Source organism: Anomalospiza imberbis, chromosome 3 (genome assembly GCF_031753505.1).
Source record: "Anomalospiza imberbis isolate Cuckoo-Finch-1a 21T00152 chromosome 3, ASM3175350v1, whole genome shotgun sequence".
Taxonomy (NCBI): Eukaryota; Metazoa; Chordata; class Aves; order Passeriformes; family Viduidae; genus Anomalospiza; species Anomalospiza imberbis.
The window spans coordinates 67744419-67771324 of NC_089683.1; the positions used below are offsets into that span (position 1 = coordinate 67744419).

The window sequence follows — 26906 nt, forward strand, 5'->3', positions numbered from 1 at the left end:
TGGAACCAAATTCCACTGAGATATGTAAGCATCTAGTTAGTGGAGAGGGATCTAAAGGTCTGGAAAAAAAGTGTTGGGTCTCACAGAAGCTACTGATTAAGGATTTGCATAGAGCCCAACAGTAACAGACAAATACTTGGTGCAGATGTTTGAATTGAATTTGGACTCTGTCACAAATTGCACTGAGGTCTTTAATTTTTCCTGTTGCTCTTCCTCCTATCTTATTCAGACCCATAACTTTAATTTCTCTCTGTGTATTTTTCCCCATTTCAATTCTTATGTAGGCAGGTGTCAAAACTGAATGGTTTCCTCTGTGTTTTGTGGGAAAGGAAGATGTGGGAGATGTGTGTATTATACATGTAAAAGTAGAGAAAAAGTATTTCTATACCAGTTATTGTATTTGCTTAGATACCTAGCTTTACTTGATTTATAATACAACTACTGGTGCAAAAGCACTGTAAAAGCATCAAGATAATTAACCTTGTTTTTAAAAAAGCATCTTTCAAACAGCAGCTGTGAATGGGCTTCTCAATGTGTACTTCTCAATAAGTGAACTTGTCGAAGGATAAGTAAAAGGGCTTTTCGAAGTGAGCATAAGAAATAGCATAGGCAGCATGCTGTAGGATGTGATTATTCTTTCTCTTCAGCACTTGTGAGGGTGCATCTGACAGCCTTGAGCCTGCCATTGCAAGAAATGCTGACAAATGGGAGCAACTTCAGCTGAGGGAAATAAGATGGTTAGCCACATAAGTAGAGAGGCTGAGGAACCTCAGCATGCTTAATGTAGGGAACAGAGTTCTAAAGATGGACTATTGTACAGAATTATAGGCAAGATGGGGCAGGAATGTCATTCTCAGGTAGCAAACAAAATGACAAGTAATAGATTGCAGCAAGGGAAATCCCAATTGGATATAAAGAATTAGTTGCTCTTTATGAGTGTGATTAATCAGTGGAGGAGATTTCCCAGAAACCTAGTGGAATCTCCATCCTTGGGATTTTTCAGAATTTGACTGTCCAAGGCCTCGTGCACCTGGTTTAAACCTGAAGTAAAGTCCTGCCTTCAATAGTGTTTGGAGCTGTTGACCTCTGATAAACTCCAACCTGAGTTTATCAGTAATTCTGTGAAGGTTGAGTTGGTTTTTATTACAGAGTATTCAACAATCATAGGCCCAAGTTTAGAAAACATTCTTGATCAATACTGTTTTATCTGGGATGCTGTTGGAAGTGCTTTGAGACAGAGCAGCCTTAGATTATATAGTTACAGCTATTTTGAGGCTCCATGAATTGGGATTACTGCTTCCTAAAATCTGCTTTTACATGTTTCTTAGAAATTTTTTTTTTTTTTTTTTTTTTTTTTTTTAGGCAGTCGCTGCTCTTCTACACCTGTTCTAGGTGTAGAATTGGTTTAATATGTAGTCCCATAGGATTATAATAGGACTGGGATATAAAAATGATCCAGTGCTGGCTATTGAAATAACAGCACATGGCCCATAACTCACTGCTCCAATTCAGCTTTTGGTCTAGCCATGCTTACAGGGTCTGTAATTCAGATTCTTAATTACAGTTCTTGGGAAACAGGTGTAATTTATGTCAGCCTACTTCTTTATTTCTTTCAGTTTCACAGTAAAGTCTTTAATTTCAGAATAATGCATTTTCAGGCTTTCCACTTGACGGGATCTACCAGGCTGCTGGATGTGGTACATTTGAATGTTTCTAAGATAGTTTGAACTTATACAGCAGCTCATCGCTGCTGAAATGCAAAGAGAAATCCGACAAAAAAGAAAGGTATTATCTCCTAATAAGCTGATCTCTTGAATTTATGACGGAGAAGAGGTGGACAAATATGATGGCCAGAGCAAGAAAGAGGACAGAGTTGCAGGGTCTAAGAGCAGAGTGGCGAGAAAGGCAAGGTATACTGAAGATTTCAGTCTGTTCAGCTTTCTCACGTAGTTTCACCCTTAATCTGTAAGCACTTCATTAGGAAAGGAGCACGCAAGGGTAACTGTTGCTGCCACACAGTTAACTTGCATATTGTAGTCTTCTCATAGGTGAAGATTCGTGTGATCATCTTATCCTCACAGTGAGTGAGAGTAGTGATTGTGGACTTGTGGTCTTCAGGGAAGCTAAAGGAGCCGGTTCTGTGCTTTCCTGACTAAGGCAGCTTCTTTGCTGGCCTTGTGCCACAGGAGGCAGCTGAGAGATCTAATAATCTGAGTTCTGGAGCTTCACTGTTTGCATCTGGAAATATGAGTGGCCTTTACCCCTGATTTTAAAAGGCTCATAGAGAATTCAGACATATATATTGAAAGGATTTTTTTCTACTTTTTTTCTAAAAGAAAGTAGGCCAGAGTGTTAATTCTGGAATTACTTTGAAGAGTTGAAAGACAGAAGACTTTTAGTTGTCTGAATAGCCAGCTTTCATTTGTATTCAAGCCAGTAGATTTTTGTCTAAATATTTAGAAGTATCATTTGCTTAGGGCACTTAATGGAAGGCCTTAAATATTTTGTTTTGGTAAAACTTTAACTGCTTTGCATTAGTATTTATTTGTTCATTAATTAAGAAAGAACGAAGAAGGAAAGTGAGATGAGTGTTACTTGTGGAGTCCTTAATCTGAATGAGCACAATTCTCTCTTTAGCAACTAATTTTTTTTCTTTTTTGCATGCATATAGATTTTGCCATAAATGATGCTCTTATTTTGGCAGCCTCAATTATAAGAAAGGTCCCGCTTTTGAGACGTTAGAATCAGTATCATTACTATCCTGGACCAATTATTTGTGTTACTTGAATATTTTTAGGTGATTTAATTGATGTGAGTGAAATTTTCTTCCTTAAATATGAATATAAAAAATAAGGGGCTCTTTGCATATAGATCACGGAATTGAGAGTGCTTTCTGAAAGGAGTAGCTGGAAAGTAAAGGGAATACTTGAAGTTACTCTTCAACTTTGTGGATTCTTGTGGCTTTTTTGTGACACATGCATTCACTACTTTGTGAATACCAGAGTAAGTGTAATTCGATCATCGAGCCACGTTTGGTAAATACTAGTTTTGTGGGGACAGCCTGTTCTATCCATAGGGGAAAAGGTCCCTGCCAAAAATTTAAAAGCTTTCTCTGTTATTTGGTTATCTGTTATTTTGCTCCAGAGGACTAAAATACAGATGTGCATTATTTGTAACACGACAGCATCTGTATTTGTGTTAGTTGCTGTAGTGCTTGGTTAATAAAGTTTCAGACTGCACTTTCGATGAAATATGGCTAAATAGTTAAAAACTTTTGATAGATGATTTTGCAAAACTGTCTCTAACATATCAGTGAAACATTAAAATCTTGGGATGCTCAAGATCTGCTGCTGCTTAGCAACTGTTCAAATACTTTGGTATGGTATCTATGAAATAGATATTTTTGTTCTGTTGTTTGATGCTTTCCTTAACAGTTGAAAGCTACTTCCAGTTTTTCTGTAAATGGTGTATTTTAACACATGCCTCGTAGGAAGAAGTTGCATGGTCTCATGGCTGTACATGACAGCTAGGGAAAAGTAAACCAGCTTGTTTCTTCCACTTCTAATGCAGTACACACACTAAGGGTTGCTGATGATCCATTAAATGCTTTGTGCTATGTCTTTCATGGAAATGGGATCACAAATTCCACCACCAAGCTTCCAGCTATATTTGTGTGTGCTGTCAAAGGTACACTTTGATGTACAGGTAACTGTACTGTCCAGGAAAGAGCACTGAAGATGGAAGGCAATGAAGTTGTTTTGCTCTTAAATCTTATGGTTTGTAACTTGTAGCTTACAGACTTGCTCAAAATATTATTGCTCAAGTTATCCTTGGTATCTTTGCTTTCCTGTAAGCAGATAATCTCCCTAAAGCCAGTTTACTGCTCAGGAATTTTTCTCTTTTGAGTGATGTTTTGTATAAACCAGGCATTCTCAAAGTAGTCAGTGAATCACAGTGCAATGCTGTGTGAATGTGGCTTCAGCAAGCTGAATGGAGGTTTGTTGTGCACATTGTATACAAGTGCTGACAGAGCCCTTGCTGTAAAATTTTGCAAAATGTTAATATTCTTCTTAAAGTGCCTGCTTAGCACATGGGGAATCAGTGACTTTGACCCTGTGACCTGGGAAAATTCCTGTTGTTTCAACAAGTTAGAATTCATGCTATGATTTAAAATTAGATCAGCAAGGAGACTGCACTGGTAAGAGTGTTTGGAAGATGATACAATTCAGAAGTATAGTGTTTTGCCTACTGCAATATGAGAGAAAGATGATGAATGAGCTGTAGTATGATAAGAAGAGAGAAATTGTCTCTTTGGTTACATTCCAGTGTGTTAAATTCAGAGTGTGCAATTCTTCCTGGCAGTCCTGTGGAGTTCCTGCAGGATGGTAGGCAGGACTTGAACAATGTGTGTGTGAAAGCACATCAGGCTTAGTTGTGATGTTACTAATATTTTTACTCTTAATTTCCCAGTGCTTTATGATTTTTTTTCTGCAAAAGTCATGTTATTTTATATGTATTTAAAGCCTTTTCTCAGTCACCATTAATTATAGGCCGCTCTGTAGTAGATATATCACCTGTTGAACAATACACACTGGTTTTAGATACAAATGAAAAATAATTAATGGAAAACAAGATATATTTAAAGAAGGTACTACTACTAGTGTTTGGCTGTCATTATGTGACTGAACTGGCATTACAGTTACATGTAACTCAGAGTATCACAGCTATTAATTTGCCTTTGATACAGTCATGCTTTTTTGAGGCCTTTTATTCAGTTACTGCGTTGGTCTGGCTTTTCATTTGTAGACTATGATGAACAGTATATAACATGGCTACAAGGGCAAAGACCCAGCAGCAATATTCATAAGAATGTTATTGTCCATAAGAATGTTATTGTTATTATAGCAGGAAATGAGAATTTTAAATACTTTTTAAAAAAATATTGTTGTTAGTCTAATATACCTACAGTCAGAAGCTCCACTTTAAAATTTGGTAATGAGAATTCCTCAAGCTAGAGGCCTCTCTTGCTGCATGAAATGTTATTGTAACATTTCTGACTCATTGGCTGAGTTAGAAACTTACTAAAATATGTTTCCCTCCATGGCCTGAGGTTTCTGCTCAGTGCCACAGCTGCGTTCAGAAGCATTGCCAGTAGTGATGCCCTTGCTGCAGTAGTAACAACCTTTTAAAGCAATAGAATAAATGAAGGATGGAGAAATCTCTTGGCTGGTTGGCTCTATTCTGGGAATTACTAAGAAAACAAGATTAATTTAAGTCTTAGTGCAGAGATGGTAGTTTCCTCCAAATCATTTTTCCAGACCTGGATTATTTTTCCCCAGCTCCTGCTTAGGAGCTAGAGTTAGAGTTAGCCTTCCATCCTTTATGTTCCATTAGATCGTTATAGTTAACCTTACACTTGTGTCCTCAGTAAGAGGATGGACTGAGCTGTCAACCTTTAGACAACTTCGGGCCACTTGTATTGGTCATTCAGGTGGTGCTATACTGACACCTTTTGAATTTGTTCCATCTCTTTGTCTAAATGACAATTCAGTTACCTACTTACCTCATTTAGTCACATTCAAGAGACATAAAGGGAACAGGGGGAAAAATAATAGAAAGACCATACTTGCCAAATGTAAACATCTTCCAAATAAGAACATGTATGTTTTGATTTGAATTTCAAACAACTGGAGAGAGTGTCAAAGGTGCAGCTAGACCTGAACTTGAAATGTGTGCTTTGTTTCTTTTTATAGTCATACAAACATTTGAGAACCAGATTTTCTTGGAGTATGACTTGCAGATCTTTGCTTCCTGTATCTTTGCTTTCTGACAGTGGATGCTGCTCTTGCTGGGCTGTGCTGCAGTGCCCAGGTTGTGCCAAAAAGAGTTGCTGTATAGATGGGGCTTGCACAACTAAGAATATAGAAATTTAAGTTAAAAAGTAAAGAACAGAGAATGGTTCCATGAAATCAGGCAAATACTTAGAAAATCTTCCTTGTAAGATGAGGAAACAACCTGTACATTATGTGTACCTAAGAAGGAAAGAGAGATGCAAATGTCTTAGGAGGTTTTCCCATAAATTAATGTTTTCAGTCAAAGCAATAAGAAAGATTCACCATAATTTAGAAATTATTTGGGACAAGCTTTTTTTGTTTCTCACTTTTTATACCCTAGGTGTGCTATCAACATTATTTTAGGCTAATATTATACATGAGCCATTTTTTTTTCTCTAGGGAAAAATGTAATGCAAATACTAGAAAATGGGACACATCATATAATGTGAATAAGACACCAATTAGCATGCCTTGTTACTGTTGGGATTTGTGTATGTTTTTCTTAATGTAATTGTGTGCATTTAATTTGCTATACAGCCTGACTTCAGCAACATCATATAATTGTAGGAAAAAAAAATTCTAAAGTCATTACTTAACTGCATCAAAATCCAATTAATTATCCTTGGTTTGGACACCACTGATACAGAATGTTTTAAGTCTGAAGGGGCTTGAAAGATCAGGAAGACCTTTCAGAGGTTCATGTTGTTCAAAGCTCCACCTAACCTGTTCACCACCAATGAGGGGTGAACCCACAACTTCCCTGGGGAACCTGTTCCATTGTCTCACCACCCTCAACACAAATAATTTCTTCCTTATATCCAATCTAAATATATGCTCTTCTAGTTTAACATTACTACCTCATCTTCAGGAGTTTTTGACTGTGGCCATGGGCAATTATTAAGATACTTTGATTCTGTAATGTTTTCCCTAAAATGCTGTCATGTCCTTTGATCTCTGATTAGCTTCATTTCTGGCTTACTGTAGGATAATGGAACTTCTCTGCATTTTTAGGGGTAGTTCCTTTAGTATCAGTATGAAACACTGAAGTAAGTCCTTCAAATAGCAATCTAGTCATCAGCAAAAGCACTGGAAGATTGGATTACATAATGCAAGCTCTGAGATTTGTAATGCTGTTGTTGGCTTCTGTATTGAACTGCTGAAATTCAGATATTTGCCTGGATATAGATGCTTTCCAGAGCTTCCTGCTGTGAACAGAATAACCCAAAATACATATCAGAAATTGAACTATCTGGCAGGCTGCTGAAATATGGCACAACATGTTTATGTTCTCATACGAATATTATCAAAATATGGTAATATTGTCATTGGGAACATACTAAAAGGGCACGAAGTTCACTCACAGACTTTCCACTGTGGAAACGTGAGAAACAACAGGACAATTTTACATGCAACAAGTGTAGGTCACTGTAAAATCATATATCGTGCACATAACTTAGCATTTCTTTAGTCTTTTGGGCTCTATCATCACTGAATTGGCAATATCATAATGAAATAGAAAACTTTGTTTTTAATGGATAAATCTGAGAGTTGTTGCAGTTTCGGACCAGCTGGGTTTGAAGTGTTTCTCTGATACAGTCTTCTGAGTCACAGGGAAGGGTGTAGTGTTAGCTACACTCTTACTTAGTTGTGAATTGAAGCAATGACACTTCTTGCTGTTCTCTTTAGAATGAAAGCTGAGGTGTGTGGAATGTCAGTATGAAACTCACCAGTGCTTTTGTACTTCACTATTTCAATACAGATTTGAGTCTCTTTGTGCTTGGTTAAATTTCAAATTGCTTCAATCTAAATTTATTTCTCTATGTCATATTCTTGTTTTCAAAAAATAAATTGTTCATGTATAACTTTGAATAGAGCTTTACATTGAGAAAGCCAGGCATATTCCTGATCATGTGATCGTCTAAGAACAAAAAGCGTCATGTCCTTCTTATGTGCCCAGTTCTATACGTTGATGTCCCATGATGGCTCTTCAGTAGTAATTGTACATCTCTTACTGAAAGGTTTGCTATCTGGTGTGTGTGCTGTATTGTTTTAGTTTTTAATTGGGAAATCACTGTCAAAAACTACTGCTAAATATGTAGCTTGGTAGGAGTCGTGATTCTCATTTCATGAGATGTCTATTTCATTATGTGAAGATTTTTAAATGAAATGTGAACTTAGTGAGTGTAAGCTGAATCTTCCCTGGGTTCAGTGAAGCTGTCATGGGGCTGATGATTCTAGAGTTCAGATTGACAGCCTCTGAAGCAGCCAGTCATGCTGGACTGTGGTTTTCAGTGGAGTAGCCAGAAGCCTGCAAACTCTGCAGATCCACGTCTAGTTGGAATGTGGTTTCATACTATTGAAAGGGTGTTTGGAGCCAAGAGGTTTTGAGATGGGCTTCTGTGTACTTAGGCTGCAGGGTAGTCCCCTTTGGTCTGGAGTCAACTGTTGTAGAGGTTCCTGAAGCTACTCAAAGAACTTGTCATTCATATACATATTATTGCTGCTGTTGGCAGTAGGTTACTGGCAAGTTCCCTGAACATCCACAGCTTTTTGGGGGGCAGTTTGTTCAAGGAAGACTTTGATCTGGTCTGGATATAGTAGTATAGATACTACATTCATAACTGATTTTTTCTGAGAAGAGCAGTCTTGGATTTGTGAGGAATTGTGTAAAACTTTTGGTGCAGTGTTCAGGAGCAGATGGAAAAGCCAGCAGAGCTATTGGGTATCATCAGAAAGATACTAAGGACATGAGAAATGGTGTCATTGCTGTGTGAAGCCCTGGTAAACCCTCCCCTTGAGAACCAAAAGCTACAGTCCCTGTATTTCAGGGAGCATATGTTGGTGTTAGAGAAGGTAGTGAGAGGATGTTACTTTATTTTTAATCGTGGCAACAGCTCTTGCCTTCCAAGGAGGCATTTAGACAACAGACTTAGCAGTTTGGAGAGGTGAAGATTGTAGCAGGATTTATGAGCAAAGCTTGAAAATGAATGCAGGCAGTGAATGCAGAACTGTTACAGAATCCTGCAACTTCGAACTGTGTACCACTCAGGATCTGTAGGACAAGAAGCTTAAAAAGAGTCTAAGATTTTTTGGTTGATTTTGAATTATTATTTTAAAATGCACGGAGTAGTGAACTTCTGGAATTCTTTGCCACAGTGTATTGGAGGGGCAGATAATTTCAGTAGGTTAAAAAAAGGAATTTTATGAATACATCATCAACAGGTCTGTAAAGAGAACAGGCAGGGCATTGCTCTCAAGTTTCCTCAGTCACACAGTTGTACGTGTACATACGGAGAGAATGAAAGGAATGTGCTCAAAAAAGGCTTAGGCTTACATGTTCTTCCTGAATATTGCATTTTGTTGTCACTCTTGCAAACAACACTGAGCCAAAATGACCCTTTTTTGACTCAGTAGGATATTTATGTTCTTACATTAGTGCACTTTGTGATCAGAGAATCTGTGAGAGATTATAGCATCTAGTTAGATTTCAACTGCTTGTTTAAAATCATTGCTTCATTTTAGGAAGCCCTTGTATCTTTTTGTCAGTCATAAATCAAAAGCAGATTTTAAAGGAGATATAGTCAAGTGAATTAAAGAAAAAAATTGTTTAATCATATTTCTATGTAGACTGTCATTATTTTCAGTTATTTTTTTCAAGATTTTTTTAAGGAGGGCTAGTCATATAGGTGTATTTTTCCTGCCTCTTTCTTTGATTGGCATTTTGATTGTTTTAAGTTTTTTTTTTTCCTCTTTCTTCACTCTTAGAATAGTTGCACTGGAAATAGTGCATACTCTTCAAAATAGCCACACCTGCTTTTGACTTCAGAGTGTTCATAGAGGATTATTTTCATGAAAACTTTACACTGCAGCAACATAGAAATTAGGTATGCAGAAGGAAAAAAAAACATGACAGCTTTCTCATATTGTTAATCTGTGGAAGAAACCTGATTCAATCACAGGTGGGGATGTGAAGATTAATACTTGCTACTTGACCTTCCTGTAAGTTAATAATGGGTTTTTCATTCATTGGGAAGCTGACAAATGGAAGCAATAATAACTGCATAATAAAAAAGGGAATAAGTCTACTTAAAGGTAGAGAGTTTTGATTATCTAGGTAAAACTGACATGAAGAATGTTAGGACTGGAATCCTAATGCAGGCACAATTTAGAGTTACTGTGGAGTTCATTAATATAATTTTTTAAAATACCCTGACTGGATTATGCAGCACAATTTTAGCTTTGTATATTTCATTTCCATATGACATCCTGCAATTGCCATGAAATGAGTTTTACAAGATGCATACAAAACATATGGTTGCTTCTAAGATGAAGAAAATGGTTCATAAGGATAGATTTATAACATTGGACTTTTAATTCGGAGTTTCATCATATACTGTATTTATGATACACGTGTAATTCAGAAATCTGATTTTTATATGTTCACATACATCTCCAGTATAACTTAATGGGTAGTGATGTAGAGCTTTTAGGGGTCTTGTGAGAACTGTATGGGCAGGAGAGCACATGAGAAGTGTTGCTCTTAAATGGTTGGGTGTGCCTTGGTGAATAAGTGGAGGAAGAATTGAAAATGCCTTTTCAGCTATCTTAGAGGTGTTTTGCTTTCCTCACCTTTAGTTCATCTCCAGTAAAAATGAATTAAACCCTTTTACACATTTCATAGCTTTCAGATCTGAATTTCTGTTGTTAACATACTGTGCAAAGAATAGGGGTCAAATTTCAAACTGCCAACTCCTAACAGTAGCTTAAGGCAAGCTCAACTGTTGTGATAGATTTTTCTCTAATGAAACCATATTCCTGAAGAAATTTTTACAGTGATCTGAGAAAACTCATTTTTAATGTGCTTATGTATGAGATTTGCCAACATATTGCTGAGCTGTGAAAAGGTCAGCTATGCTTTGATAGAATTGACAGAATGACCTGCAGTAAAGGAAGGTGGCTTTGTTTTTAATTAATTCTCTTAAGGAAAAGGGAAGAAAAATCCAAACCAAATTTAGGTAAAATCCATTAGTAGGCTCCCTTAATGTGTGCATTAGCATTACTGAACTAGCAAGAATTAAAACTTCACAGTCAAACAAAACCAAACCTTTCTTTTTTTTTGGTTGCTCAACATGAAAAGAGTACAACCCCCAACTAATTTCCCCTGAAAAAGAAATTGTGTAACTGCTCATAGTTTCCAAGGAATACCTGACAGATTAAGCCTCTTTAAATGTTTCATGTGTGCACTTTTGCTGTGGGACCCATTAAAGTACATTGTTATTCCGGCCAGGAGTTTAAAAGACATTATGAAATGTGTTAAATAAAATTTATTTCTGGAAATTACTCTTTGTAATTAATTTGGAGGAAGAAAAAATACCAAGTTGTGCTTCCAGGTAGGAATTGCTTCCAGGCAGGAATTGCTTCCAGGTAGGGTCACTTAAAATAAATTTTCCATAGGAACAGATTACTTCTTTGAACTATTCCAGAGTTTGCCATTTTCCTCTGATCCTACTCATCATTAATTATTTGATGGAAGTCTTTTGCTTTGATCCAATTCAGTAATGTGCTTGGGAAAACCCACAGTGATGCTTATTTGCAATTCTGAATTTTTTTCAGTTTTAAGGTCATGCAATGAAGTCAGGTTTATATGCTTCATGTTCTTGTTTGGATTCAGAACAGTGCAGAGTAGAAATCTGGCAAACGGTTACAAGGATATATCACTGTATAGTAGGTTGAGGATGCAATGGGAAACTAACTGTGATGGGTTAAATTTATTCATGCTTTATATATTTAAGAGATGGATGGCAATGAGTGAAGTATAACATCTGGGTTTGATAATATTATTCTTAAGCAGAGATACTGGTGAAGAACTGTTGAAGTGGTTCAAATTGGCCGTGGAAAAGCTGAATAATATATTAGAACAATTAAATTATACTAGGAATATTTAATAAAACTGTTTCCATCATCCAGTTCTCACACTTTTTTTTTTTAATATGCATTTAAAGTGTTAGTGATGTTAGTGTAAGCTTTTAGATTTTGTCCTTTCACTTCTTAATCTCTTTTGCAGAAAGAATATGAGACTCTGGGGTAAAATGTTCTTGTTTCTATATTTTTGCCCTTACAAAATGACTCTAAATTTTAATTTTAAGAAAACAAGTGTGTGTTCAGGCTGCCTGATATTTGGCTCCATATAGGCTTTCAGAAAAAGTCTATTAGGACTAAATGGGCAGAAAAGAATTTCCTTGTTCCTTGCTGTTTAATTTCTAATTTTTTTAATTGTAGTTTCTCAGAGAACCATACCATTTTGGTTTTATTTTTCTTGGGATTTTCTTTTTTCCTGCCTGCAAGATGTCATTGACAGAGTTAAAAGTGTGCTGTCCTGCATGTAGCTAGGTAGCAATTCCTTTAAGGAAAGTTGGCCTTACATGCAGTGGTAACTCTTTAATTTCTCCCCCCCTCCATTTGCTGGGCACACATACAGTGAAAGTTTCTAGTCTCTTGTTTAACAAGAATGTGCAGTTTTAAGTGAGGAAGAAAAGGAAGAATAGGTGTGGAAATTGGCATGTAAGAGGTTGGAGAAGGGAGGTTGTAAGAGAACAATATGGCATTTAATGTCTGATGTTCTTTTTTTTTTCTAAGCAATAGGGATACAAAAACATACTTCAGATCGTAAAGGGAGTGTTAACACAGAAGTAAGTACAAACTAGCCTTAAGCTTGCAATGCTTGTTACAGTCAGAGGAATGGAGATCCTGCTTAGAAGGTATCTTCTGTGGATAGAAATTCATATATTTATAATGTGATTTCCAGTCTTGTAGACTGGAGAGGAAATATTTTTTAAAGAAAGCTGAAAGAAATGCTAGCAATAATAATATCTGCTATACTTTGTCGTTCAAGCAATTCAGTGTAAAGAATCCCTCAATGGAAGGTGAACTGAGGTTAGTCTTTAGTTGAATTATTGGAGTGAGACATTAGAATTGAGGTCTGGCTGAGAAAAGGACCCATAGAAGTTTCTTAATATTTGTTGGCTTCGTGCCTGGATAGGTGTTTGGATAAGATAACAGAAAAAAATGTAGCTAAATATATGGGGGAAGGTAGAAGGTATTTCTCATGAAAGCATGGAGTGAGGAGGGGTGAAGATAATTTTGCTTTTTGGGAGTTACCAAATGCATGGATATATAGTCTGTGTGTCTTAGTCCTGATGAAGGAGCCTGAGATAAGTATAGAGGGATTGGGTGGTTTATTTTTGGGTTTTTGTTGGGTTTTGGGTTTTTTCAGTCATCTTTTTAATTGCTTGTGTCTTTCTGCTGTTGGTATAGCAACCTCTACCAGGCTTGCATTGCAACTTGCTGCATCTGATTTCCTGTCATTACAGCAGTCTTTTATGCGCAATGTCTGTACCCTGCACCATTAATGCTACAAGAAAATGTTCTCTTGTTTCTGCATTCACTTTCTTAAGAAGTATTTACAGCCTGATTTCTAAAATAAGCTTTTAGATAGATTGCTTTTGCAGCATTTTATCCAGGTGAGTAAAACACAGATCAGATGTGATCAGAATAAAACCACAGAAAAATGTGAACAATTTGCTTACTGGATGTAGCTGAACTAAGAAGGGAGATTATAAAGGCTGCATTGATTTGAGTTTGGAGAAGGTGAAGGGCATGCTGGTTACTGTGGCAGTGTTCTGCATATTTCCAAAAGCCGCTCTCTTGAACACACAAAGGCTGTTTCCCGAATGGTAGCTGACCATAAATGGGACTTCAGTCATAATCAGTGCATCATAACTTCTAGTGGAATTATTAAATACAGCAGTTATGTTAAAATCTGCACAATTATCTTTGATATTTATTGTGACATGGACTGCATGAGAAGTTGCAGTAGGAAAAAATTAGTAATGAACAAGAAGTGCAGATAATATTCTAGTCTGACAGCTTCTTTGTTTAGATTTTGTCAGGTTTCATTATTTCATAACATCCATTTTGGCAGAATCTAGTCTGAAGAGCACTTGCTTTATAAGTGTTTTGTGGAAAGTCAATGTGATATACTAGGTTAAGGTTTGTATTGAAGAATTGTCTGTGATATGTTAAACATGTGCTCTGTCAGAAGAAAGGAGACTTGAAAAATTATATATTTAGCTAGCACTGGTCCAGCACTATAATGACCTAGTATTTGGGATCTGAATTAAATTTCACATTAAGTTGTCTTTGAATATTTTCATAAACAAGAGAGACAGTGTATTTTGTGTCTCATACTCATGGTTCTGAGTAGTCTTTGGGAGATGACACATTGTTTACTTTGGTTTTAATAGTTTTCACAGAATAAAGCTTCAACAGGAGCTCCATCATGATACAATAGCCAGGCCTTTTAAGTTGTCTGGGGATCATGCCAATACTCTTTGAAAAGGAACACAGCTAATTAATTCTTCCGGTTACTTAGTATTTCTGGCATAAATGAGCGCTGAGATCTCTGTCTCTCTTCAACATTATAAAGTCACATTGAAGGGGTTATTTTGTTGTTTTTTTTTTTAATAGCTAGAAGCAGTATGTAAAACTATTAGTTCGGGAATGGGCATTACTACAAGAATAACTTTTATGTTGCACTGCAGTCCAGTATTTAGAAGTTTTCCTTTGTAATTAAACTCTGATATTAATGATTTTAGGAAGAATTATTTGTCTGAGTCACCAGTATTGTATTTTCCTTCTTCCAATAATTAATTTTTTGGATAGATTTTTCTGATTACTTCCATAATGCTGTATTGCCTTGATTTTTATGCCAGAGTCTCTGAATGAAACAAAAATATTGCTGCCAGCAGTTTCCTTTGCCTCCTGTTGATACCCTTTTCTTCTGCAGTCTTAATTACTGGCAGTCTTGGATATTCACTCTTGCATTCATGCCTTTTATTTTCCACTTGCATATGTAACTTTCTAAAAATATTCTAAGAATATTTCTAACAATATTCTCGATGATCCTGAGTTCCATGGCAGACAGCAGTGTTGTGTATCTGTTCCTTAGGCTTCCATCTGTCAAAGTAACTTTCAGTTCTTTAAGTTTGCCTCTGGAGATGCCTCCTGAGTCCTTTTTGTATTTTCTTGCAACATCAAGAACTGGGAAAAAACCTTTTCATCTGTCTTTACTAGAGAGGCCTCAAAAGACCTCATGACCTGTCACTTCAGTCTTTCTTAAGGTTAATTTGAGTTTATTAATAATCTATTGATATCTTTGAGTGGGATTTTCGTCTTGAAGTGATGATTGGATTGAGACCATCATATTCATATGATACACTTTTCATATGTTAAATTCTCAGTGAAGCCCTATCAGTTGCCTATTGTAATTGAAACTAAGGGAAAAAAAACTTCTTTCTTTTTGTGTTGGAATATATTCCTCTGAATTAAGATAGTGGGAGCAGGGCCTCTTTGGTTTACTTCCTCCCATATTACAGTAAAAATAATGTTTTGCAATTTTGACACATTTGATGCACATGTGCAAAAATTTATGAGCAAATTCAGGAAAGTGATACTGCTTGCAGGCATCTGCTTGGTGCTAAGCCACCAAAATTTAAAAGTACAATGGAAAAAATAAAAATAAGCAATCTCCCGAGTTCTGCATGCTACCAACAAATAATTGAACTTTGCGCACATTGAATGATGACCCATAAATCATTTTATGTCTCATGAAGATGCATGCAAGTTTTTCTGTAGCACTTTTGAATTTTAAGGTAATTGTTATAATACTTTGCTGCTTTGGAGTAATAAATGGAAATTGTGGTCACTGTGTGTTTTATCAAGACTTCAGACATTGAAAAATGAGTTAGAATATAAAATACTTTATTGAAATGAAGCACTGGGGTGACAATGTGGAACATTTGTTTTAAGTACTGTTTTTTTAATTTATTCTCTGTGGTTTTTTTTGAAAAGACTACATAGATTAATCTCTTTCCATGGAGTTTTTGCTATGGCAGCTGTGAAGGTGCTTTTTTGCTGGTACAATTTAAATAAAGAGTAAATACAAAATTTTAGTACTGTCCAGGGAACTTGAGATGGATATCATAGAATTTGCTATTCTGAAATATTAGAGCGTATTGCAAAGTGGTTTGCTTTAATGTAGGTTAGAGAAATTGGAAAAAAAATTAAGCCATCTTAGGAGGATTGAGGGGAGTTAACTATTTAGCAGGAAGTTTTATGGACTGCTCAGTAGAAGAGGGGTGGAAAAATGGCATTTTGACACTGAACTAGGGTAAACTAGTTTTCTTCTTAATAGAATCTTCTGGTTTTGTGGACTTGCTGTGATCTTGTTGGATTTGAAGTTTAATTAGAGAAGTATTTCAGTACAGTTTTTGATAAACAACGTAATTGTTTTGTTTTTTCATTTGAAGAGTGTTTTTCCTTATTTCTTTAAAGAAGGTGCAAGATCAGTAATCTTGTCACTGCTTAGATTAGTCTAGCACCACAAACTGTTGAAGTAACATGCATGTACTTCTAGTGAGACATAGTAACTCTTTTAATTGCTTTTCTGCTGCCACAGAGAAAGTGAATAAAATTCATGGAGATGCTTGAATAAGATTTGCTAATTTAAGAGGTAAATGTACATTGGAGTTGACCATGCCAGGGTTTTTATGAACCATATTTACTTATAACTTCACACATTTATTTATAATATTAGTTTATATGAAGAAGATACCATTCCATTGCCTAACACATGGGTGCATTCTTTGAAGATTTATTGGTAGAAATTCTTTTTGGTAAAAGCCTGTAGATATCGTATGGTCTGGGTAGATAATTTGTATGAATGTGTTGATTGGGTGATTGTGAAATAGTCTTATTCATAGCTCTTCATAATTTCCTTCAAAGCAGGAACAGAATTAGTTGAAGAAGCCTAAGTTGTTGCAGTGTTGTTTCCTTCCAGTAATAATTTCAGAATGTTCTGAAGTATGTTGGGTGAAAATCAAGTAGACAATTGCTAGTAAATTCTGAAACTTGGAGACATTGAACTTCTATCCACAATATCCTGACAGTAAACAAAAACTATGATAGTAAAGGTAAAAATGCAGGTACATTCAAAAGTTGACTGAACACTATTTTACAATATTTGACGTGGACTACTTTGTGTTCACTTGTGTTTAAAATAAGTAAAAATGCTGTTCTTAAACCAAATAATTTTAATACTTTGATAAATCAAGTATTTTTTTATTCTTAATGTATTTTATAGTATCAGTATAAAACCAAACGTAGAAGGAAACTGACCACCAGATGTATCTATAAATGGCAATTTTCAAGGTTCTGAGTGTGTGAAGGAAAATTACTTAGAAATGTCACATGGGAAAACATCAACATAAAGTACAGACTTTGGCTGCATAATTGAAAAGGGATTTTGTATGTGTGTTTCAGTTTGTGGGGTGTTCTTTTGTTACATCAGAAGTGCCTGTTTTTGGTGTCTCAAGGCTTTCCTTTCTTTTCCAGAAAATGCTGGGACAGAAGAGATGAATACTCCCTTTACTAAGGCCTAAAACTGCCTGTTGAAAAACAATCTTGACCAGGCAATATACGAATGGCCCAAGGAAGCCAGCAAATTGATATTCAGGTTTTACATGACCTGCGACAGAAGTTTCCTGAGGTACCTGAAGGTGTTGTATCCAGATGCATGTTACAGGTCAGTGCTCTGTTTGTGGCTGTGCGAGTAAGCAGCGTTGCTAATTTGAGCTTTGTGTATGGGCGTCCCCTTTGAAAGCAGATGTTTTTCTTTTTGTTTTTCTCTATAAATGAGGCAGCCAATAAATAAACAGCCAATTTCTTGATATTGCACAGCAAGCAAAGTGTTAAATTGGCCTTTCTTTTTCCATGCCTAATCACAGGTGGTCCATAGTACATCAGCCTGTACATCAATAATCAGTGTGTGTATGGAGACTGCTGTCTCACCAATCAGTATGCTCATGCCTTTTGGCCATCTCAAGAGCCAGAATTAACTGTGGCAAAAGGAGGGTTGCAAAGCCAACTTCAGTCCAGCAGGGACAATTTAAGACAATGCTACAACGTGCAGCATTTTAAAATTTTATTTTAATTTTTATTTGAGTGTTGAAGCAGATCTAGAAGCAACTTTGCTATCTGATCTCCATCAATCTTAAAGGTGGGCCTTTGCCTGCATGCAGATTGGCGTCAATGCTTTCCATTCCCCGCTCCCTTGGCCTGCAGAGCCAGCACTGGTGGCCTGAGGTACCCTCTCCAGCAGGAAGCCTGGAGTGTAATGTGGGCACAGCCAGGTGCTCCAAGTCGGGCTGTCTCAGGCAGGACAAGGTGCTTGTAGCCTCCCCTCCAGTGTTAGACCTGAGTGGGAGGTGAAGCACTGGTGTGGATCTGCCCAGGGCTTTGGCTGCCAGATGGGCTTCATTTTTTTGCTGTACCTTTGGAGTCTGTGTAGTTAATTAATGGATTTCTGTTGGGCTTGATAGTAAAAAATCACTTTTGACCAGTGCATTTGTAGTTAGTGCTAAAGCTGCATATTCTCAACTTCTACATGCAGCTGCCTGTTTTTAGTGCTGCCACTATCAGAACACATACCATATTTTGTATCAGCTTCTTGTTCTGTAATAGCATGTTAGCTACGTCAGAAGATAAATTAATGTCCCTCCAAAGCCCAACAGGGACACCTAAATGCCTCAAGTTAAAAAATGCTGGTAGACTTGACTTATTTAACTATGTTGCTTAAACTTATTCACTTTGCATTTTCCATCAATTCAAAGCATCCATACTGGTTGATTTTCTTTTTCATTCTAGGATATTCAACATTTTATTTACTCTGGTTAATAAAAGAATTATCCAAATAGTCATTCTGATCATCAGTATACACTGATAGGAAAAATGATGTGTTACAGCTCCACAGAAGCTAACTGTCTCTGGACTATGGCTAGGACAACTGTGGTTATGATTCAACATTCTTTATATCCTAATTTTTTGTCTTGCTATTTACATGTATTTTTATGTATGAAATGCATATTTTTCTATACTTACATATGTATATGTACTCACACACACATACCTCCAAATAAGGTGTTCGTGCTGTTGGGAAAAGTGTCTGTAACAATTTAACATTCATATTGCCAAGACTTTATCATGACTCTCCAGTCTTTCTAGAGCAAGAAGTTGTGAAAAGTGCGTTTCATCAACAGAATTGGTTTTGTTTTGCAAGATGGCAAAATTCTGCTTGGGGCTCATGAGGTTTTGAGCTTTCTCCAGTCCTTTCTTTCTCATTATTTAGCTGAAAAGGAAACTGAACAAGAGTATATATTGCCCGTACTTGTTCTCAGGATTGTACACTGCTATTTTTGTTAGTGCTCTGTAGGACTTGATACTACAAGTACAGTTTTGTTCTTCAAACATGAGAACTGCTTGTTCATGCAAGGTCTGTGGACTTGATGGAGTGAATGCATCAGTAATCATCTTTTGAATGTAATTCTTGATGCATTTAAAAACTAATGCTTGTCTTTAATACAGTCAGCGGTCTTCATAACATTGAATAGAGTGGATTTTTTTAAATAAAAAGAGCCTTATAACTGTGAAGAAAAGATACGGTACATTCCATATTATGACAGATTTATGGGGAAGGGTTTAGATATTGAGGAAGTGTTCTAAGTCAGCTTTCATAAGAGGATCAAAAACAGTCTAGAGTAATTAATATTCCATGTGTGCAGTATTGTTAAATTAATTTGTCACACTGGAAAGCTACCTTTTTTGTGAGCTAAGACTCACCAAGAAAATCCTGTTATGTTGGTGGTTTTTTGAAATTTCATGAGCTCTGGTTTCTCTGATGCACCTTCTAGCTTTGCTACTCTCTGGCTTGGGGTCTTGTTTGTTTGTTTGTGTTTGGGTTTGTTTGGGGTTATTTTTTATAAAAGCTGCCTAACATGACCTCTTCAACAAATTTTGTACTTGGACTGATGGGAAAGATTGAAAAGCAGAATTTGAGAGTACTTGTGCACATGTTTTCAATGCTGCTGGAACAGTGTCTGAATCTTGAGTTCTGTCACCTTGTAGTTGGACACAGTGGAAGGAATTTCCAGTAAAGGCAGTAAGTGTAGTTCACGTCAAAGACAAGTACTTGAGAGCATTTGGTATAAGAAATGCCTTGCCCCCACAGTACCTTATGTGCAGCCATCATATGTCAGGGTGGAGTTATTTTTAAGCTAGAGGTTATAAGATACCCCAGGTGAGAATCTGAAAGAATATAAGCAATTAGGCAGTTTATAAAAGCCTCAACAATAATACTATAACAAGGAAAATTTCTTTGTATCACTGTGAATTGTGCAGAAAAAATGTACAGGTACTTCAGTCATCCTTCATTAATTCTTTGTTACCAACTGCTTACAGCTGTTTCTAGAGGAAGGTTTATAGCATTATATGCTTATAATGAAAAAATTAAGGATAAAGAGAGTATGCAAATGCCTCAAGGTAAATAGCCCACTGTTGAAATACCTAAACAATATATAGCATGCTAACAACAGAGGACAACCAAAAAGCTTATAGGAGGAAACCTAAACATGCTTAATCTAGGGAGTAAAAAGTCTTGGGCTGACAGCACTGAATATTCCTAAAATGTTTTGTATCCCTCTGTTTGTCCCAACAAGCCTCCTGCATTCAGCTCTCCCATTCTCCTCATTTAAAGCAATCCCTGCAGTGCCCACAGTCGGTGGACATTGTTCCCTGTTATTCTATTTTTTGTGTCCGGAGCATTCTATACCTGCTCTTCAAATCTACGTCCTCTCCTTGCTTCCTCATTTCCCTCCAACATTCTTATTCTTTCTTTTTTTTTTCTTTCTCTTTCAGGGTGCCAACATTTTAAACTCAAATGGGACATGGGCAGAGATAAGATGAGATGAGGGGTATTGTTTTGCTGGAATATGCTCAGTTCTGCCATCAACCGGTTCTCTGATCTGTAAAGAGCTAGAAGCGGTTGAAACTGCCTCTGCCAGCCAGAAGATGCCAGGGGTTCCATGTGCCCCCGTTTCCCCTTTGAGTTCTCCAATTTTCTCATTGACGTCACTGAAATTTTGGAATTGATTGGATGCGGTCTTAAAAAAGAAAAAAAAATTGTCCAAAGAAATGCATTCAAGCTGAATGTAAGGGCCTTGTGAGCTTGGCCTGTTCCTTTTTGGTTTGGTATTTTTGGCCTTTCTGTTAATGATTTTAATTCACTTCATTGCAAAACCTGCCTTTGAGATCTTTCTAGCTTGTTTTTCTGTAGCATCCTATCTTTTTCCCTTTTCTGGCTCCCTTTTCTCCTTTACAACAAATACCAGGCTATTGTTCTTATCTTACCCACTGTTCTGTCCGCGTGTTTCTTTTCTTCACTACTAACTTCCTTTGATTACTTCATCTTCTGGTGTTTATTCCAAACTAGAGGCAATATGCTTATCATGAATTTGATCCATTTTCATATCTGTGAATACCTTTTTGCAGCAATCCTTCAATCCTTATATAGAGCTGGCTTGATAGATAGCCTTTAGGGAACCTTGTCATTTTAAAAAGTTTTGTGGCTGGGGTTTTTGGGGATTTTTTTTTTTTTTTTTTTTTTTTTTTTGCTTTAATTTGGAAGAATTCAGAACTGTATCTGGTCTGCCTGAACACGTATTTTTGTTTATGTGGTTGAAGCCTTGTCATCCCGCTCCCACTTCTGGGGGTATTCTTTTTTTGTTGTTGTTGTTTGGGGTTTTTTTGGGGGTTCTTTTTGGTAAATCTGTAAGGTAGAGACGTCTTGCTATGTCTGCACAACACTGTCACTTTCATCGTGGTTGAAGAATGAGAAATGTCTACTAGTTTAACAAAAATGACAAAATAGAAAGCATGTAGCATGGATCAGTTTATCTGGTTGTGTTACTCTTTAACTAACTGATAATGTTGCTACTTGGCACATGCAATTTTTTTCCATGATCAGGTGCATTTTTTTCTAGTAACTGTTTCTATGTGCTGGATGGATTTGCCACCTATTTAGTGTTAATAACATGGGCCTGAACAGGTGCTCTTCTGGCTGAAAGTATTAACCTTAATTTCTTGGGGAGTGGGAGGTTCTGTGTGAAAAGTGATAAAGACGGAGCACAGTATGAAGAAGTTTGGTCACTGATACATGTTCACTCTTTCTACAAATCCTTATGTAGGAAACAAAATTGGGAAGATTAGAGTACAATATTATTAAACATGTGGAGAAGAGAGAAGGAAAAGGAGAAGAAGGAGAAGGAAAGGAAAAGGAGAAGAGAGATTAGTGGTTTGCTTCTGAAATGTTTTTAAAAAAAGTTAGCTAGGTTGTGGTTTCTGTTCCAAGTCATCCTATTACAGGCTTTAAAAGGTACAAATATAAGTATTGAAAAGCTTTGCAAGCAATTATTTAAATTTAAAATACAAATGTCCTCTGGGTTTTCAGTTAGTAGTTTTAATCTTACAAAAGAATAATCCTGACATATTTCTATAAACTGAATTTTTGCATTTCTTTTGAAGTCGTGTACAGTTTCTTGAGTCGGCGTATTTCTTCTCTTCATAAGATTCACTTTCTGTTTTCAGCAGGATGTAATGCATAACTGGTATTGAAGTGTTTGGGAAAACATTTAAAATGAACATGTGTTTTTATTTTTGTTTTTAAGTTATTAATCATTACTATGCAGATGCTGTGAATCCATTCCTGCTGTCATTTTCCTCCCTAAAGCCAGAGCTTTGGTCTCTGCTGAAGATGGTTCTGAAACTGAGAAGGAATAGGGAAACTATTCATCCAAGGTGTATCATACTGTATAAAGCTAGCTTTCCAAGGTGCAGGATCTCCCTGTCACTGCTTCAGAGGCAATGCAGACCACTGCCCTTGGTGCCACTGGCTGAGTCACTGTTCCCAGAGCAGTGAGCTTCACAGGCAAGCCCTTTGTGTGTATAGAGCAGCTATGCTAGCCACCCACCTAAAGCTTTCATCTGATGCTATATTGTTCATTTTTCAGTTGTGATTGGATGTATTCATATATAACTGTGACAGTATTTTATCAGTAATGTCAAACTTTCATCTGTCTTTTTTAGAATAACAATAATTTGGATGCCTGTTGTGCAATTCTCTCTCAGGAGAGCACAAAATATCTCTACGGTGAAGGAGACCTGAGTTTTTCGGATGATTCTGGGATTCCTGGACTACGAAATCACATGACATCTCTTAATTTGGATTTGCAGTCACAGAACGTCTATCACCATGGAAGAGAAGGAAGTAGAATGAATGGAAGTAGGACTCTAGCTCACAGTGTTAGTGATGGACACCTTCAAACCAGTCAGTCCAACAATGAACTGTTTCAGCAGGAACCACAGACAGCACCTGTGCAGGTTCCACAAGGATTTAATGTCTTTGGGATGGCTAATACAGTTAGTGCTTCTAATCCAGGGCAGCATCTTGGATTTCACCTAGGCAGCAAAGGAGTATCTAACTTGTCTCAACAAACACCCAGATTCAACCCCATTATGGTAACTTTAGCCCCAAACATTCAGCCTGGTCGCAATACCCCAACGTCTTTGCACATACATGGTGTACCTCCTCCTGTACTTAACAGTCCCCAGGGAAATTCTATCTATATTAGGCCTTACATCACAGCTCCTAGTGGTACTGCTCGGCAAACACAGCAGCAGCCAGGCTGGGCATCTCAGTTTAATCCCATGCACCCTCAGCAAGTCTACCAGCCTTCACAGCCAAGTCCCTGGACTACTATTCCTACATCCAGTACTACGCCACATACCTCATCACAACACTCAACACAGCCAAACCAGCAAGGCCACCAGACTTCTCATGTGTACATGCCTATCAGTTCTCCTACTACTCCACAAGCACCTATGATTCATTCATCTGGTAGCTCACAATCTTCTGCTCATAGCCAATACAACATTCAGAATATATCCACAGGACCTCGCAAAAATCAAATTGAAATCAAACTTGAACCACCACAAAGAAACAGTTCTTCTAAGTTACGTTCAACTGGCCCTCGCACCTCCACTGTTCCCTCTTCCCTCAACAGCCAGACATTAAGTAGAAGTCAACCCACTGTTTACATATCGGCCAGTCCTCCAAATACTGATGAAGTGATCACACGTGGTCAGCCCAAGGTCTACATTTCAGCAAATGCCACGACAGGAGATGATCAACTTATGCGGAACCAGCCCACGCTTTTCATATCGACAAATCCTGGAGTATCTACTACTGCTAGGAATATGTCTGGTCAAGTAAGCATGGGTCCTGCATTTATTCATCACCATCCACCCAAGAGTCGAGCAGTGGGCAACAGCACCACTGCAACTTCTCCTCGAGTGGTTGTTACGCAGCCTAACACAAAATATACTTTTAAAATTACAGTTTCTCCAAATAAGCCCCCTGCAGTTTCCCCAGGGGTAGTATCCCCAACTTTTGAACCTACAAACCTTCTAAACCTTCCTGATCACTATGTTGAACCAGAGGGTATCCAGCATCTTACTGACCCTGTTTTAGCACATGTGGATAGGATCAGTGATGCACGGAAATTGAGTATGGGATCTGATGATGCTGCCTACACGCAAGGTAATATTCTTAATATAAATTGTAGAGATTTTGACCACGTTGTCATTTCAGTGTGTAGATTGCAGAACAGGAAACAGTTAGTAACCTTAATGATGTTAATATAGTGTCTTTAATTTTAGCATTTGTGAGTGTTTCCTAAATAAATAAAAGCATTTTATAAGCAAATCATAGATTTCTTTTTATGGTAAAGACATGTAACTGAATACTTGGAGATATTCTTCTGTTTGTCTTAAGTAGATATGTTATCTGTTTAATGAAGTGGAGTCATACCATCTTCATTTTTATGTTGTTCTGGAAGAAACATCTACGTTTGTTCAACTTAAAAGCTACAATTCCATTGTCAGATTTTTAAATCAGTTGAGATACTGTTTACATTGAATAATGTTCCTTTTTTTTTTTTTGGTGAGTGTTATTTAAGAGGAAAGAAAAGCAGACTTCAAAAGCAATTAATGGCACAAAGTGTTGGCCTGGCCTCCATGTTTCCTACTATGTTCCTGACAATAAAATGCTTAAAGTCTTGATACTTACTTCTGTTACATTTTAAAATGTGAAAAGGAACACCAAATCAAAGGATTCTGTTTTAAGGTATCAGTGGTAATGGAGGGGTAAAACTTAGAATATGTGATACAGCAAGATAGCCTGTTAATCTTTTTCTTCTGTTTTCATGGGTTTGCATGCTTTTATTACCAACTCAATGGTTTATTAACCCTCCTGTAAGCATTTAACATAAAAATGTCGAATGAGTCTTAGGATATTTAAGCAGTATTCACAATAGGTTGTCAAAATAATTTGTCTTTGACCCCACTGGTCCTCTCTGAACTTAGCAAACAATTCAGAATTTCAAAAACTGGCTTGTTCCACAGCCAATATAAACATTTTTCAGATGAATTTAGCCATTTTATTTTGTGTAATATCAGGACACTGAAAGCCAGGTCTACATCTGGAGTACTGTGTTAATGAAGTAAATCAAAAAGTGATTCTAGCTTGTGCACTACTTCTGGATATAATTATCTTTGGTGAGGAATAGTCAATCCTAACTCAAAAGTTTCTAAAGGTTATGTGTCAAAACAAAAAAGCTAATCATCCTTACGTTCTCTTATGTTCAGTGCATAAAGAACTTCAGAAAATTCATCTGTAGGTAAGCAAAACAATTGCCCCTCAGATCATATTTCCTTTTCTTACTTTGGAGGGAGACTTAGCTGTCTGTTTTAGTCTTAGTCCTGGAAAACTTCATATACCAGAAATTAAGCAATTGAAGTCTTGTCCTTAGGCTGTAAACAGTCTTTTAGGTCATGAACTTGCTTCCCAAGCAAGTTGGGTACTTTTTAGGGAGTTGCAAAACTGTACTTTGGGTACATTTTGGGGAGTTGTCCCTTTCTTCTGTTTTTCATTTCTGAGGGCACTGACTTCTACCAGGTCTACCTTTTTATCTCTTGCACCCTTGGTAGTGATGGCCACTGTAACCTCCTGCAACATCTTCATAAGCTGCAGGTATCAGCAGTTTATCGGGATGAGGCAAGCTTGATACTAGGGTTCCAGAAGCATTGACATCATATTTGCTGTGGAGCCCAGCTCTTCCTGAAGCCAAGCTGCAGCTATTAGGTGATGTGTAGATCTATGATGTGGGCTGGTACAACTTTACAGACCTCAGGAAATCACCATCCTTCTGTGTCCTTCACTAGAAAGTGTGCTTATACTTCTGAAGTTCTTTACGTGTAGAGATGTTTTGCATTTCCGGCATGTGTGTTGCATTTCTGCTGCAGTAAGTGCAGTGTCTCTTACATTTGTGTTGTTAATTAATATTTGGAAAGTTGAGAAGTCTGATAGACTTACTTGTATGATAGGATATTCGGTAGTCCTAACTGTTGCTTTTAAACATGTTTCTTACACTTAGCAGTGGGTTTTTTTGTCTTACATACAAAAAGGGATTTGAATTACTTGATGTTTTCTGTGTTCTAAACTGCTTATGATTTAGCCAGGCTGCCAGAATCCTTCCATGCAAGGTGCTTGTTTCATTTTAATTTTAGCTAGAGATGAGTAGTTTCTCTGGCCAGATTAGAGAAAAATGTATTTTCATCAGCTTTTCTATTTCTGCCAGAATGCTCCTTACCTTGGAAGGGAGAATTGAAACTGGCTGGGGGGGAAAGAAACCTTGGGGTGGAAGAGGGAGTTGCTTTGATGTCAAATGAAATTTCCTTTGCTCTTTTTATTTATTTTACATTTATATGGATGGTCCAACCCAGGAGAACAGAAGATGTATTGGATGTCTGTGTAGGTGCTGCTGCTTGCCATCAAAGAAACTTTACTTAATTGCAGCGTGTGTAGGCACCTCAGTCTCCTTCCATGATATTTCTGATTTCCCTCCCAAGAAAGTCACAGCGGGTAGTAGAAGACTGCCCCAGATCTCTGTCTTACTTGCTGCCAAACTTGGAGGTTATATAATGTGTAAAGGAGTGGGTACTGCTCAGATAAGATCAATGTAATTTCCCTGGAATGCTTGGTTGTATCTCTGGCACTGACTCTGT

At 37.1% G+C, this 26906-nt stretch overlaps 2 protein-coding genes across 4 annotated transcripts in view; one reads left to right on the plus strand and one right to left on the minus strand.

Annotated features, from left to right (window-relative positions):
- The window catches only part of WDR64 (WD repeat domain 64), a 259862-nt gene that overhangs the window by 34561 nt on the left and 198395 nt on the right, over positions 1 to 26906 (minus strand). The gene's annotated exons all lie outside the window — the stretch shown is intronic.
- TAB2 (TGF-beta activated kinase 1 (MAP3K7) binding protein 2) overlaps positions 1 to 26906 on the plus strand; it is a 60685-nt gene that overhangs the window by 23163 nt on the left and 10616 nt on the right. For 2 of the 3 annotated variants that reach the window (XM_068184928.1, XM_068184929.1), the window contains exons 2-3: positions 17286 to 17475; positions 22869 to 24381. In XM_068184928.1, coding sequence (XP_068041029.1) covers positions 17374 to 17475; positions 22869 to 24381 — 1615 coding nt within the window. In that variant the 5' untranslated portion in view covers positions 17286 to 17373. Of the gene's footprint in view, positions 1 to 17285; positions 17476 to 20642; positions 20936 to 22868; positions 24382 to 26906 lie in introns of those variants that run through there. The other variant, XM_068184926.1, reaches the window with a different exon arrangement.